Raw genomic sequence first — 15,197 nt, 5'->3', positions numbered from 1 at the left:
TCTATATTCCTTCACACCATCAATTCTGTTCAATCCCTCTTACTTTCAATCTTTCTTCCTTCACACCATCATGCTGTTCAATCCCTCTGTTACATTCAATCATCCCTCCAATACCCCCATCGACCCATTTCAACAGTCCACCAATAATCTCCCCTCCATCAAACATCCTTTCAACAGTTTATCCTTCACCCCATCGGTCTAACCTTCAATCCTGCAGCCGTTTAGTCATCCCTTGGTTTGTGCAAGTTTCCTTTCCGTGTTTCCTCTTTCTGTGCATTGCTTAATAAAAAAGTTGATATTAAGGCGAATAGTTCTCTAAAGGGGAATAGTTCATATAAAGGGGAAGAGTTGATATAAAGGGGAAGAGTTAATATAAAGGGGAAGAGTTGATATTGTTGCGGGCCGGGGTCTGGTGGCGAGAACGACCACTACGTGGGGGGGGGGGGGGAGTTACGTCGTCTCCCACCAAACTCCTGGAATTGTAGGCCGTCGCTCATGGATAACTCCATGAGGCAGCGGGTTGCTTAACCGACCGTGGACGCCAATACCTCCACCGCATAGCGTAGGGTCTTTTTATCTAGAACTAATTTACCTAATTAACCACGCGGTGTCGTCTACCAGGGAACCACACCCTCGGCACGTCTTGCTTGAACCGGGTTACTCTACCGACTGCGGTAGAGTTCCAACTACCGACTACCAATTCCGGTTCGGGTGCAGTCGAGCGGAACTGCCAAAGCCGTGCCGGCTAGGATTTCCAGATTAACGGGAACAAAGACCTGGCTAAAACTCAGATCCGAACCATGCTGGACCAATGAAAGAAAGGACGGAAACGAACTGGGAACATTTCAACAATAATTTATTTATAATAAACAAGGAAATATATGTGGCACAGAAACAGGTTTATTGGGGCATTATGCAGGGGAAAGAAAGAAGATGTAGTGCGACAATTTACAGCAACTTTCAAAGGAAGACACAGAGCAGACTTACGTGGGAATTATACAGGCAAGATGTAAAATGATCGAAAACACTAATACAGTTTCTACTTATTAGACTGGCGCCACACACTCAGACACACACTCGGACAGAATAAACCCAGTTGAAGGCAAAGGACTTTTGCAGCCAGGAAGGGAGGCGGGCTGACGTCGCAGTTCTTTGGAGTAACTGAGTCTCGGGGAAAGGAATGCTCCATGGTGCGGCACCTGCCAACAGTCGTGCAGTCAGATCCACGGCCGCCCGTGTGGAGTTCGGGTCCATGGAGGAGCTCGAGTGGGCTGGGACCAGTTGGCGGGCCGTCGGGGCGAGATGTGAGTGGAGCCAAGCAGCGGTAACCCGTTCGTTTTCCAACCAACTCCGGCCTCCAAGCACAGAACGAACGACCCCCAAAGAACTCAAGACAGGATCGTGTCGTGGTTTATAGACATCCCTCATCGGGGTGGGGCCTTGGTCAAAACTGACGTCACTGTCCGCCCTGATTGGACGGGGCTCCCACGGGTCCGCCCTTTCTGGGCGGGGTCTCGGCCAGGCACCGGTGAGGCCCGCCCGCTCCACACGTGTGGACTCCTCAAGAAAGAGTTGGAGCGTTTGGAGAAGCCGAATAGGAACTGCGACAGCGAAGATTCTGTCTCGGAAAAACGAGCCTCCAGAGACAACAGTTGGACCGTGGTACGTTGTTGCCAGCGAACCGAAGGCTGCAAGTGCTCGTGTACCGTGGATCACAATGGAGGATGGGATATAAAGATTTATTACCCTAACTAAAAAAACATCGCAACGCACCCCTTCGATATTCCCTCTACACACACGGAGGGGTTCCGTCTACACATATACTTAATGGCATAACTGACTTGGGACACCTGTATGTTGTATGTGTACGGTTCCTAGAACCGTAACGATATAAAGGGGACGAGTTGATATAAAGAGTTGCCAATTTTTTAACAAATTAATCACACATGTACATTATCTGATGTGTTTTCGTTTTCAAGGTACAAAAAAAACTTTGCATACTGACGGGTTTTAACTGATATTTGTCGGGCGCCCCTTTATTTGAACTTTTATAGAGCATTACTTGGTTCCTCGTAAGAATACAAGGGTAGTACAGCACGCATCTGAGGTTTTTTTGAACGTGTCTTCTTTTCTATCGTCTGGCATTTTCCACAAGCCACTGAATCTCTCTTCTTTTCTATTGTTTGCTGCATGGCACGTACAATATAAAGGGACCTTTTCTATTGTTTGCTGCATGGCACGTACCATATAAAGGGACCTTTTCTATTGTTTGCTGCATGGCACGTAACATATAAAGGGACCTTTTCTATTGTTTGCTGCATGGCACGTACCATATAAAGGGACCTTTTCTATTGTTTGCTGCATGACACGTAACATATAAAGGGACCTTTTCTATTGTTTGCTGCATGGCACGTACCATATAAAGGGACCTTTTCTATTGTTTGCTGCATGGCACGTAACATATAAAGGGACCTTTTCTATTGTTTGCTGCATGGCACGTAACATATAAAGGGACCTTTTCTATTGTTTGCTGCATGGCACGTACTATATAAAGGGACCTTTTCTATTGTTTGCTGCATGGCACGTACCATATAAAGGGACCTTTTCTATTCCCCTGGCATTTTCGCAAAGAATATCATTGGTGATGAAGGTTGTGGTCAAGTTTCATCAAAACTGTGTGTGTGGTTATTTGGATAAGAAAGCAAATATCTATTTTGAGGGGTGACCCCCCCCCCCCTGTCGGAATTTGTAGTTCCTGTATTAAAGTACCATACAGAGAAACCGTTCCATATAAAGGGAGGGGGCGTTTCGTGCTTCCCTTGGTTGCTGCAGGAGCGTCTGCTTCCAACAACACTGCAATTGCAAACTTGTACCGCACAAGAACAGAACTCGAGCTAAACGTGAATGAGCAAAAACTATGCCCCTTAGTTGGAATTTGTTTTGAAAGCCATTAATTAGATGTATTGTCCGATGTATATTCTCGATTTCAGCTCGTTTTAATATATCACCTTTGAGATATGAGTGCCAACACATTTCAGACGCACAGACGGACGGACAGACGGACAGACACTAACATGAATTTCGAGGTTTTTCATTAAAAACTCAAGAACGCCTACATGGACGTTGCTGAAATTTGGAACACATTAGCTCGACGTAGAAAGGATTTACTTCTGAAATTTGCAGCCAATTTTGTCCAGTAGAAGCCGAGAAAGGAATTTTCAGTCCCTGTTTTAAAGTTGCATACAGAGAAACCGTCCCATATAAGAGGGGCTTTGTGCCTCCCTTTATTTGGGCTGTTTAAGTAGTATAGTAGTATTGTAGTAGTAGTTGTTGTAGTAGTAGTATTGTACTTGCTGTAAATTGTTTTTTGGACGGGAAAGTATATAAATCCGGTTCTTCCGTCTGCATCTCACTTGTAGATGTTAAAGACCCTTCGGTGTCTCTCAAAAAGAGTAGGCCATTACGTGCCGATATCCTGGATGAATGATCTGTACAGAGATTTCATGGGTATTTAAGTTAATTACAGTCGTGTCCCATTATGAAGAACACTCAGTATAATGGATTTTCTGATAATGAACCGGGCTTTCAGTTTTAATGATGAGATTTCATCTCAATAAAATTAACAGTGATATGTAATAAATTATTCGATTTAGACTTTTCTAAAATCAAATCCTTAAAAATCAGCACAGACATTCAGGGAACCTTCTTACAGCCAAATGGGAAATACAGGTAAAAATATACAATTGATGTATAGAATGTTATTTTGTTTTTTTAAATTTCTCAGACTTTGGGGCTCTCAACACTAGGTGCACATATTATTTTGTTTTTTTAAATATTTTTTTGAGGGGATGGTGGATGATTGAGAGGGTACGGACATAATTTCTCCATACAACGATCAACGTACTGAACATGCATTGGAAAAATTGCAATGAAATTTTCAATGAGACTGGATGTTTCGTCGCAATAAGTGTTATCTTAAAACACTACATGTATAAATGTGACGATATTTTCTTTATATTTTGGGACGTTTTGTTTAGATGGTACAGCCTCGTGAGCATGCCAAAGTCTGAAGCCTCGGCCTAGTGTCACATGTGCTGATACCTTCCTCATTTATTAGACATCCTACGGACGTAAATGAACACTTGCTTTATTCTGCAGGCATTGCACATCACGTGCAGCGAATTTAACCTCCCTACGCCTTGTATTCATTATTAATAGATACAACACTTCTGTACACTACCCTTGAGGCTAAGTTTGCAAGTGACCAACTACAATTCCAATAGATGAGACATAATTACTCTTTAATGGGAAATATTTTTGGAGTTTTTTTTTTTAATCCTCAAAAATAGACCGGAGTGAACACACAGTCATGTTAAAAGATTGGCCTTTAAAACCCTACTGATATCGTCTTTATGAAGGGGGACAGAAAAATACACATTGTGTTTTCTATATTGAGGCTAGGCAACAACACCTGTTGATGTTGCCGAGCCTCAACAACAACATCCATGGCAACAGCGTCAACAACAACAACATTTCCCGCCTTTGGCGCCATTTTCTTTTCATACTGTATCTGCCATGTAATGCAACGTTTCTGCTTCGGAGTGCTGCAAACCCCTGTTTATCTCTATTTTATGCTTTCCCTTGATCATTCACTCATTCTACAGGGATGAACACTTGGTAATTTATTATCCTGTGCTGAAAATAGCTCTCCGTAACACTTTAATAGTTTGGCATGTTGTGGTCGTATCTGTACGCTTTATTGCTCAATATTTCCATACTGCTTGTGTGAACTACGATTCTCTATGTATGGTTTTGTTCATCCCAAACCTGCGGCCCATGGGCCGCATGCGGCCCATGTAGCCCTATACTGCGGCCCGCGAAGACTTTCCAATCAAAACACATTTCCATGTAGCAATTTTAAAGGGGTTTACACAATGCCACTGCCGGCCACTGCTGGCCGGCGCTGTGACCTGAAAAGCCTTACAGTGGTCATTGGCAATGTCAACTACATTCGTGCGCATGCTCTCAACCACCGTCAGTTCAAGGAGATGCTGCAGGAGCTTGATGCAAACTACGGGGATGTCCTGTACTTCTCGGCCATGAGGTGGCTGAGCAGGGGCCGCACTTTGAAGCGCTTATTTGAGCTGAAGGACGAGCTGGCCATGTTCCTGGGAATGAAGGGCCAGCCAGTCGGTCACTTCTCAGACTCCCAGTGGCTGGATGACCTTGCCTTCCTCGTTGACATCAATGAGAAGCTCAATGCCCTCAACGTCTCCATGCAGGGAAGAGGCAAGCTGGTCCACAACCTCTATGGCTGCATCCAGTCCTTCGAGAACAAGCTGGAGCTGTGGGAGTCAAAACTGCGTGCCGGCCAACTCGACCACTTCACTGCTCTGCAGGGCCAGCACGGTGAGGATGAGACCATTTTTGAAGGTGAGAGGTATACTACAGAGGTGGCCCGTCTGAAGGAGTTCGAGAAACGATTCCAAGACTTCTGCAAGCACAAAGTCAGCTTCGAAATCTTCGCTATGCCCTTCTCATTCGATCCCTTGCAAGCCCCATCGGACCTGCAGGAGGAGCTGATCGAGCTGAAGAGTGACATCGACATCAAGGCCCAGTTCCTGGAGAAGGAACTCCAGGAGTTCTACAGCGGCTACCCTGCCAGACCTTCCCCAACCTGATCAAGCATGCCCAGAAGTTGTTTTCCATGTTTGGCAGCACATACTTGTGCGAGCAGTTCTTCAGCAAGCTGAAGTACTCCAAGAACAAGACCCGAAACACCTTGTCCAACATGCACCTGGAAGGCACTCTTCGTGTTGCTTCCTCCCATCTGGTGCCCGAAATCAACTCGATCCTGGGAGAGCAGAAGCAGTATCAAGTTTCTCATTGACTCTGAAAAAAATGCATCAAGTTTCTCATTGACTCTGAAAATGTTTCTCAGTATCAAGTTTCTCAATAAAATGCATCAATTTTTTTCTGGCTTCCAACATCCTTGCCTTGGGAGTAGTGAATGCGGCCCGTGGGATCAAAAGTTTGGCGACCACTGTTCTAGAATATAACGGCATTCTTTAGAAAAGTTGTCACGTTCATGTTCATACACACGTCGGCACGGTACAGGTCACCAAGCACCTGGACATTGTTTTATTCAAGTGATTATTTTGCTTTGTTGAACTGGTCACTTCCTCGATCCCCTGCTGGCAGAAAATGGATGAGCACTTGGACTTGGCAATTCGTACGAGTCAACGACAAAGACAAACGTCCACGATGTTGAAAACTGGAGAAGTGTACACAGAGAAATTACACACTGCGAAGATGGCACGTGCGGGACAACTGTGTGCCATTACTCACGGACACGGGTCGATCGAAACTCTTCTGGATAATGTAGAGAACACTGCAATGGTAAGAGAACGCTTCCTTCAGTATGATAAGTCGTGGAATAAATTCGGAGACTCACACAATACTTTCATGACATTAGTTAAGGATGAAAGTGAAGACCATGTGAATGCTTTTCATAAATACAACCAGCTGACCCACCCAGAAAAGGGCAGTTTTCAACTAAGCTGTCGACGATTATCTTAAAAAGGCAGCTACCTGTTTTATCCAGCAGGTTATGAAGGATTTAGGATCACAAGATTGTCCAGCAATGGTGCCACACACCATGAGCAGGATATCTGTTGGAGCTACCTCCAAAATCAGCTAATCCAGCTCAACAGTCCAGTTTCGACAGGCTGAAGCCATGAAAGCTCGACTAGCTCTTCAAATGGCTGAACAGGATAAACAAAGAAGAATCGAGGCAGAAATGAAGATCTTTGCACTTGAAAGAAAGCAAGGAGAAATCGCAAGGCAGTGAGAAATGTAAAGACAAGAGTTTGAGAGAATGACGAAGTTAGAGTCTCTCAAAATGCAAGCTGAAAATGAACTGGCACAGGCCAGGGGCAAGGCTGCTCTCATGGATCTGGAGGCCCAACTCGCTCAACAAATGGAAGAGGTGGAAAGTAGTCATTGCCTCACCTTGCAAGACACTGATGCCACAACCCATGATAATGAGTCATGGCAGCTCGTGAACCAGACTGTGGATACCCACACCAACATACATTCGCATTCACCTGTGCCTGATACAGACCTGAAAGGAGTAGTATCAACATCACCCTGCTAACAGCAAATTCAAGGAGTCAAACCATACTTCTTCAGTGAAGCCAAAAAGGTTGGAATTTAAGACCGATTCACCAAGGCCTACAACAATGGCTACAAGTAACAACCAAGCCACGTTTGCAGAAAGTCGGAGACAGCCTTGCCTCAAAAGGAAAGGGAAGCCTTGAGCCTGTCTCTGCTGTCCCCAGAATCATCCTTTGCACCTGTATGATGTATTCAAGGCCAAAACCCTTCGAGAGAAATTCGATTTTGTACGTATCAAAGCCCTATGCCGGAATTGTTCGAAGGACGCACCTGTAAATTCAGTCTGGTGTTACCGTGAAGCACATCGCTGGAGTATGCCCCAGCTCTTTCAGATCTAAGATACCCGGATGTGATGCTCCTCCCCACACACTCTTGCACATCCCTGAATTCCAGGCCAGAGCCACCAACAGGACCATAAAATGCCTTATCCCGGAGTCCAAAGCAAATAGCCTTGCTACTTCTTGTGGTACTGCTGTCATTAAAGGTTCAGGAAGAGTACTACTTCAAGTTCTACCGCTACGAGTGGTTGCTAAAAATGGGAATACTACCAGCATGTACGTGATGCTCGACTCAGGATCTGAGATTACGGTTATGGACCCCTCCTGAGTCAAACAGTTAGATCTGGGAGGGAAAAATCAGATCGCCTGGTTCTTTCCACATTGAGTAAATCTGATGAACAGCATCAAGGCGAAAAGGTCAGTATCGCTGTGGAGTCGCTTGTCGACAATGAACCATGTCGCTTGGAGTTTTTCCATGTATGGTCAGAAAGGGGTTTGCGAATTCCCTTATGTCACCAGCTCATAATGAAGAACAAGAGGCACTGGCCCCACCTGCAAGGTGTTCCACTGCCTGAAGTTGACCGAAAGAAGATTTCTATGATAATCGGCACCATTGTTCCTGTGGCATGGTGGGTTTCTGTGGGTTGAAAACAATTCACTGTGGTGAGTCACACGATCCAATCGCCATCTGGTCCTGCCTTGGATTTTCTCTTCTTGGCTATGTGGAAGGTGAACCAAAGCGACAACGCTACAATGTTCACCACATTCACATGACAGATGCCATCACCCTTTACAAGCAGGTGGAGGAATTCTGGAAGGTAGTCTTTTGACATTAAGGATCCTGGTCACGGCCTAATGTCTGTTAAGGCCAAGTGTGCCACAAAGATAATCGAAGACATGATTACAAAGGTTGATGGGTATGACCAAATGGGACTGCTGTTGAAAGAAAGTAACCCTTGCATTCCCTTTAACCGCTCGATGGCCAAAATCCAGCACCATCACCTCAAGCACAGATGAGAGAAGGAATTCAAGCTCGCCCTTTAAAAGTGGGACCAGATGGCCATTAAGCAAGCTTTACACAAGGAGGAGGTTGAGTGGCATTGTCAGCCATTGAAGAACTGGAATTTTGAACCCCCCATGGCGAGCCATATGTCAGGAGTATGGAAGCGACTCATCAGGAGTGTTGTTCAAAAAAAGTGTTCAATTGTCCAATTCAGACATTGTTTGACATTCCGGGCATCTGCAGGTGCATGGTGTTTATATGACTGATCGGCAATCGCTAATCGCTTGCCAAGCCTTATCAACCGTTTTGTTGGAGTGCTTGCTTGAGTGCTTAAACCACTTGCCGAGCGCTATACAAGCTGCTTGGTTGTTCGTTTCCAAACCGTGGCCATACATGGCAAAAGTATTTGCACTGTCTCTGAATATATCAATGGACCTGAACTGAGTTCAGGTCCTACCCGCCTGGGTTTGGCTCCGCATCGTCGTGTGGTCCCTTGGGCAGTGGCTCGCTCGCTGAAAATGTGCAATTTTATTTTAACGTTTCTCCTTTTTGTACAATCTTCTGTTATTTCTGATCCATCACTTCGACAGAGATAGATACATATAACAAAAATTAAAAGATTCGTTTTTCAACATTTCGTCAACCGCTTCATTGGAGTGCTTGCTTGGAGCTTGGAGTTAGGAAGGCAAAATAAATTAGATGATTACAATGAGTAAAATGTGTTTGCAGTTGTGACAAAGCAATGAATTGCCACATCACAGCAGGATAGCCAAGAGGTACTCATGCTTGCTCTAAGCTGTCTAGCCTGGGTTCGAATCCTAACACAGCAATAAACTTTCATCCCGGTTTTTCACAGGCAGGGTGATTTATCAATGCGCATGCCGTCTCTTGGATGGATGTTAAACTGGAGATCACATCTGCCAGAATTCCCTCCTCTCGCCATCCTCACTCTCTTTCTCTCCCAACCCTCCCCCTCCCCTCTCCCCTCTCTCTCACCCCTTCCCCGTCCCCCTTATCCCCCACCCTCCCTCTTTGTTAAGGGGACTGTTAAGGACTGACAGTTTAGTTTTGAATTTAAAACTACTTCTGCAGAGTGTAGCATGTACGAATCAGATTCAGAGTGAGGCAACCAGAAGAGTCACTTCATGTGCAAATCAGGTCACTGCATGTGCAAATGTCCCTAAAATATTTCAAAAGTCACCAAGTGGATGAAACCGATATTTTTGCTCTGACAAGCACCAATAAGAGCGAAACCAGGTCAGTTGCTTCGCTTTTCATGTGCTTGGTGACAGCTTTTGATTTCATGAACTGTTCGATGCCCTTATGGATTTGCAGACACGATGCTGTCGTGATGAGATCATCTTCTTAGAGGGACGAGCGGCTGCAAGCCATGCAAGATGGAGCAATAACAGGTCTGTGATGCCCTTTGATTTCTGGGGCCGCATGCACGCAAAACTGGATGGGCCCGTGTGTACCTTGCCCTTCACCGACAGGCTTGGGTAAACCGCTGAGTCCTGTCTGTGATGGGGACTAGGACGTGAGTGAGTGTCCCAAGAATGAGAAATTCTCAGTAAGCGCGAGTCATCAGCTTGCATTAAGTCCCTGCCCTTTGCACACACAGCCCATCACTACTACTGATCCGACAATTTGGTGAGATGCTCAGATCAGCCCCTGCACGGGCTGTCCATGATACACAATACACATTGCCGTTGTGTCGGTTCGTGTTAGTTTGCTGAAAAGATGAGCGAACTTGACTGTCTCGGGGAAGTAAAAAGTTATAACAAGATTCGTGCATGTATCATGTCAACAGCCATCATTGACAAGCAAAGGCAACCAATTATATTCATCTTCAGCAGAGTTGTTGTAAAGCAAGCAACACTTGATCATTATTGAAAATAGAAGCATGTACCAGGGTGTTTCAAAAAAGTGGTGGACAGTTTGAACATTTTATTGTCGAAAAATTCCAAAAGGTAGCAAGTTCAGTGAAACATTGATGGAAATCATGCACCATGCCATTTTCAAATCACTCATTATACTGCTTGTAATTGACAATTTCAATGTGTGCTCCACCTCTCTTCAAGCAGGCTTTGATCCTGACTCCAAAATTCTCCACAACTCATCTGCAAGTGGCTGGAGTGGTAGCCTGATGATAATCCACCACCTCCTGCTTCAGGACAGCCAGAGTTGGAGGTTTGTTGGCATAAACTTGACCTTTGGCAGCACCCCAAAATAAAAAATCCAATGGATTCAAATCTGGGCTGCGAGGCGCCCACTCATGCACCGTGCCCAGGCTGATGACACGATTTCCAAACAGCTTGTGGAGCAAGTCGATGGTTTCACCCGCCGTGTGTGGTGGGGCACCGTCCTGCGTGAACCATGCAAGTCTGAGTTGGTTTGCAGACAGTATTTGAACGAGGTCAGCATGAAATCAGCGTAAGACCTCGTGGTACCACTTGCCATTGACTGTCACCGTCTTAGCATTGGCATCCTCGAACCAATATGTTCCCAGCCTACCTCATCTGGCATTCAATGCACAGAAGCAAGTGGACGTGGGGCCCTTGAGAGATATCTCCGAACCTCCTCTGGAGGCTCAGCACCCCAGAAGATGTTGTTGTGATTGTTGATAGCCCCATTCAAATGGAAGTGTGCTTCATCACTGAACCACAAAGCAGTTAATCCAATTTGGGTACCGATCCATTCGGTCACTGAACCAATCACACATTGTTTCTCAGCTTGCCATGTCTTTCAGAGTTAGTTTATGCCTTACAGATATGATGTGATATTGATCAGTTTATGTCTTACAGATATGATGTGATATTGATCAGTTTATGCCTTACAGATATGATGTGATATGTTTGCTGCACAAACTGCTGAATGCTCCCATTGGAGGGTTCCATTACGGGTGTGAATATTGTAATACTGACAGTATCATCAGCACACCTGCACATGGATTTTGTCTCAAACGACAAAGTCACGATTTTTCACTTTTTGTTCCACTGTTAGCACCAGAGTTGATTTATGGTCCAACTGATTACTTGTTAGAAATGGCATACCACCCACCACCATAACCTGCAAGAGAGAAGGGTAGCGCATTGGAAGCGACAGAATATCAGGCTGCTCAAATAGTCCACTTGTTTTTGAAACACACTATATATCACCTTGTAAATAGGGCTCTTTATATGGATCACACACATTTATTTTTGATGAAATATTTCACAAAACAATACATTTAATGGCACAAAAGCGATCAAATGCATTGATCCTGCTTGTGTCATTGAATGTATTGCCTTTGCTAAATAAAATCTGATGACTACAAGTGAACGAAAGGAAACTTGGACAAAGCATTGCCCAAAACTCTCATTGACTTATTGATACGGACATCACTAGAGGGCACTGTGAGCAAAGTGATTTCAAATGCAAGGTTTTTGCTCATAAAATAAACAGATGTTGGGAAAACATTAGCTTAAAATTGTCTTCCTTGAATTCGATTTTGTTCAAACAAGTTTGGTGAAAACCGATCTATATATTTAGTTGAGCTTTGTTGGAATGTACACCTTTAATGTGTCACAATAACCAAGCTGTTAACATGGTAACATATGTTTCTTAAATTTGCTATTCTGGGTTAATGTTAACCCCCTTCCCTCACACCAACATAGGCAGGTAACATGACTGAATGTATTTATTAATATGTAAATATGGCTGAATTTTAACCTCCCCCCTCACACCACCTTCACATAAATTCCACTTCCGACCTACCCCCCCCCCACCCCTATAATCCATAAAATGTATCTCCTCTCGAATTTCTCTGATCTCATCCAAAGCCTGTTTCCCTTCCACTCTTCCTACACCACCCACCCTTCTTTATTCTTTTCGAGCAAATACCACCAGTTGTTTCGCTGAGGGTAATAGTAAGGAAGGTGTGAGAGAGAGAGAGAGAGAGAGAGAGAGAGAGAGAGAGAGAGAGAGAGAGAGAGAGAGAGAGAGAGAGAGAGAGAGAGAGAGAGAGAGAGAGAGAGAGAGGTTAGTGACGAGGTGCAGGGAGAAAGAGATGGGAGGGAAGGGGAGCAAGGAGGGAGGGAGAGTGAGAAGGGGTGGGGAAAGGGAAGGCAGCGTGAGTTGAGAGGAAAGGAAGGCAGACGTGTAGTGGAGCGTTAATTACGATTCATACTGTATCAAAATGCTTCTGCATAGAATAACAGTGAAGGTCGAAACAAAATAATGTCTGGAATCCATTTTCTACTGGTCATGCGATAAATACCACCTTGAGACAATCACCGCCCGGACATAAACACAGTCCAGAGACAAACACTGCCAGGAAACGTCCGGAGATAAACACCGTCCAGAGACAAGCACCACCCAGGCACATCCGGAAACAAATACCACCCAGACGCATCCGGAGCCAAGCCGTCCAGACATAAACACCACCCGGACACATCTGGAGATGAATACCATCCAGACACGTCTGGAGATGAATACCATCCAGACACGTCTGGAGACAAACTGGCCAGACATGTCTGGAGACAAACTGGCCAGACATGTCTGGAGACAAACACTGCCTGGGCACATCTGGAGACAAACACTGCCTGGACATGTCCAGATACAAACACCTCCTGGACATAACCACCGCCCAGGGGGGAGAGAGAGAGAGAGAGAGAGAGAGAGAGAGAGAGAGAGAGAGAGAGAGAGAGAGAGAGAGAGAGAGAGAGAGAGAGAGAGAGAGAGAGAGAGAGAGAGAGAGAGAGAGAGAGAGAGAGAGAGGCAGAGAGAGAGGCAGAGAGAGAGGCAGAGAGAGAGGGACAGAGAGGCAGAGAGGCAGAGAGGCAGAGAGGCAGAGAGGCAGAGAGGCAGAGAGGCAGAGAGGCAGAGAGGCAGAGAGGCAGAGAGGCAGAGAGGCAGAGAGGCAGAGAGAGAGAGACAGAGACAGAGACAGAGACAGAGACAGAGACAGAGACAGAGACAGAGAGAGAGAGAGATATATATAGATGCAGAGAAAATATTTTTTGCTTAATGAAAAACACACACATGCGCATACACGATATATATTAGTGCTTAGCCGATATCAGCAATTTTTCGGGAATCGGCAGATTGGAATCAGTGTGATTACCGACTACATACCATACTGTATACAACCAAAAAACCTTGAGTAGCTTTCACCCTTGTTTTGGGGGAATTTCATTAAACATATTATATCAACAACGTTGCATTCCAGACGTTTTAGGGAGATGTGCATAAACATGAATCTTTATAAACAGGTGCGAGTCGTCATGCAACAGGTGGAAAAATTTGGCGTAGTAATTGAGAAAACATGTTAATACGGCAAACGGCTTGGAAATCTGGTGTTATCAAGTATATTTTGTTATGAAGCTCACAAAGGGAAACATTTAACCTTTGCAAAGAACATCGAGTCATAGAAAATTTCCAATTTAGAATCGCATTTACCTCTACCTTGTAGCAACTGCCGACTGTACATCCCGATCGGGACACAATCTGTACCGCTATTGTCTGTGGGGCACTCGGCAAGTGCCTTAAGCACTCAAGCAAGTACACCATTGATATGGTTAATAAGGAACGGCTCACTTGGCATGTGATTAGCAATCACCGAACCGTCATATTAAACACACACCTTCCGGAGACGCCCGAAATGTGAAATATGTCCGAATTGGACAAATTAACACGTTTTTAGCAGTCAGAACAGCTGCTAAGTTTAATTCTGGAGCTTAAATTTTCAATAATTATGAGTGAGGAAAGAGAGAAAAATTTTATTATTATTATTAAGAAATCGTTGTGGCCTGTTCCAAGTCAATGCATGGTTGAGCAGGCCAAAAACACATGGTGGCTTCAGACCCCAGCGAGGTAACCCAGGATATGCCTTAAGACCCCATAGAGAGTGAGGTGGCCGAGGATGCGCCTGATAAAGGATGTAATTAAATAAGGCCACTAATTAGCTTCAAAAGGAGTGTTTTCATTAACTCAAACAACCAATTTTCACTCATGAACTTCCTTGGAGTTTTCTTCGTATGTATGCAAAGTTTCAGGCTGCTAGGTTTCATGGCTTTGGAGTCATGGATTAGACACTCTGACACACACACACACACACACACACACACACACACACACACACACACACACACACACACACACACACACACACACACACACACTTCCTTTTGTCAATTTCAATACTTTCAAAGTTTCCCCTCATCTTCCGCATACATAATATAGAGATGGCCCTTAACATTATATTTCAATGACAATGTCAATACCTTCCTTGGTCACTTATTCATGGTGATAAACATAACTTGTCTTGGATCCGTTGTCACACGGAACATGAACTCCAGTTGGCTTTCTCAGCTGCAATGTGCAATTTCCCAAGGTCATAAGGACCTTTCACTGATATGTACATCATGGTGAGGATTGAGCCCATTGTAGGATGTCTCTCCTTTCCATAATCAGATCACAGATTATAATTCATATTATTCAATCTCTTAAACGATGAACACACAGTTCACAAATCAAAGGAATTCCACGATGCCAACAATAACCCATTTATGATATACTGCACACAATGCACAAAATTTCAACACAAAAGATTAAATATGGCATTGACAACACACAATGGGAGCCTTCATCCGGGCCTTTCTCTCCTCGCTGCAGACTGCTGAAATTGTTGTGTCATTCATCCTATGGAAGCCGAAGAGAATCTCTGTCTCGCTGAGTTTGAGAAACACTCCCTGCACTTC

The 15,197-nt window shown here is 44.6% G+C and overlaps 1 protein-coding gene across 1 annotated transcript; it reads left to right on the top strand.

Annotated features, from left to right (window-relative positions):
* The first annotated feature begins 496 nt into the window (after window positions 1-496).
* Window positions 497-11,903, top strand: LOC147035151 (general transcription factor II-I repeat domain-containing protein 2B-like). Its single transcript, XM_085894322.1, has 2 exons — window positions 497-9,869; window positions 10,542-11,903. Exon 1 carries the CDS (start codon window positions 4,803-4,805, stop codon window positions 5,679-5,681), a length of 879 nt encoding a protein of 292 aa, XP_085750448.1. The 5' UTR covers window positions 497-4,802; the 3' UTR covers window positions 5,682-9,869; window positions 10,542-11,903.
* The last annotated feature ends 3,294 nt before the right edge of the window (window positions 11,904-15,197 follow it).

This window comes from Eptatretus burgeri, chromosome 1 (genome assembly GCF_056783735.1).
Source record: "Eptatretus burgeri isolate ZD-2024b chromosome 1, Ebu_testis_v1, whole genome shotgun sequence".
NCBI lineage: Eukaryota > Metazoa > Chordata > Myxini > Myxiniformes > Myxinidae > Eptatretus > Eptatretus burgeri.
Note: the sequence above shows the minus strand (reverse complement) of the source record. Positions and strands in the feature narration are given on the sequence as shown.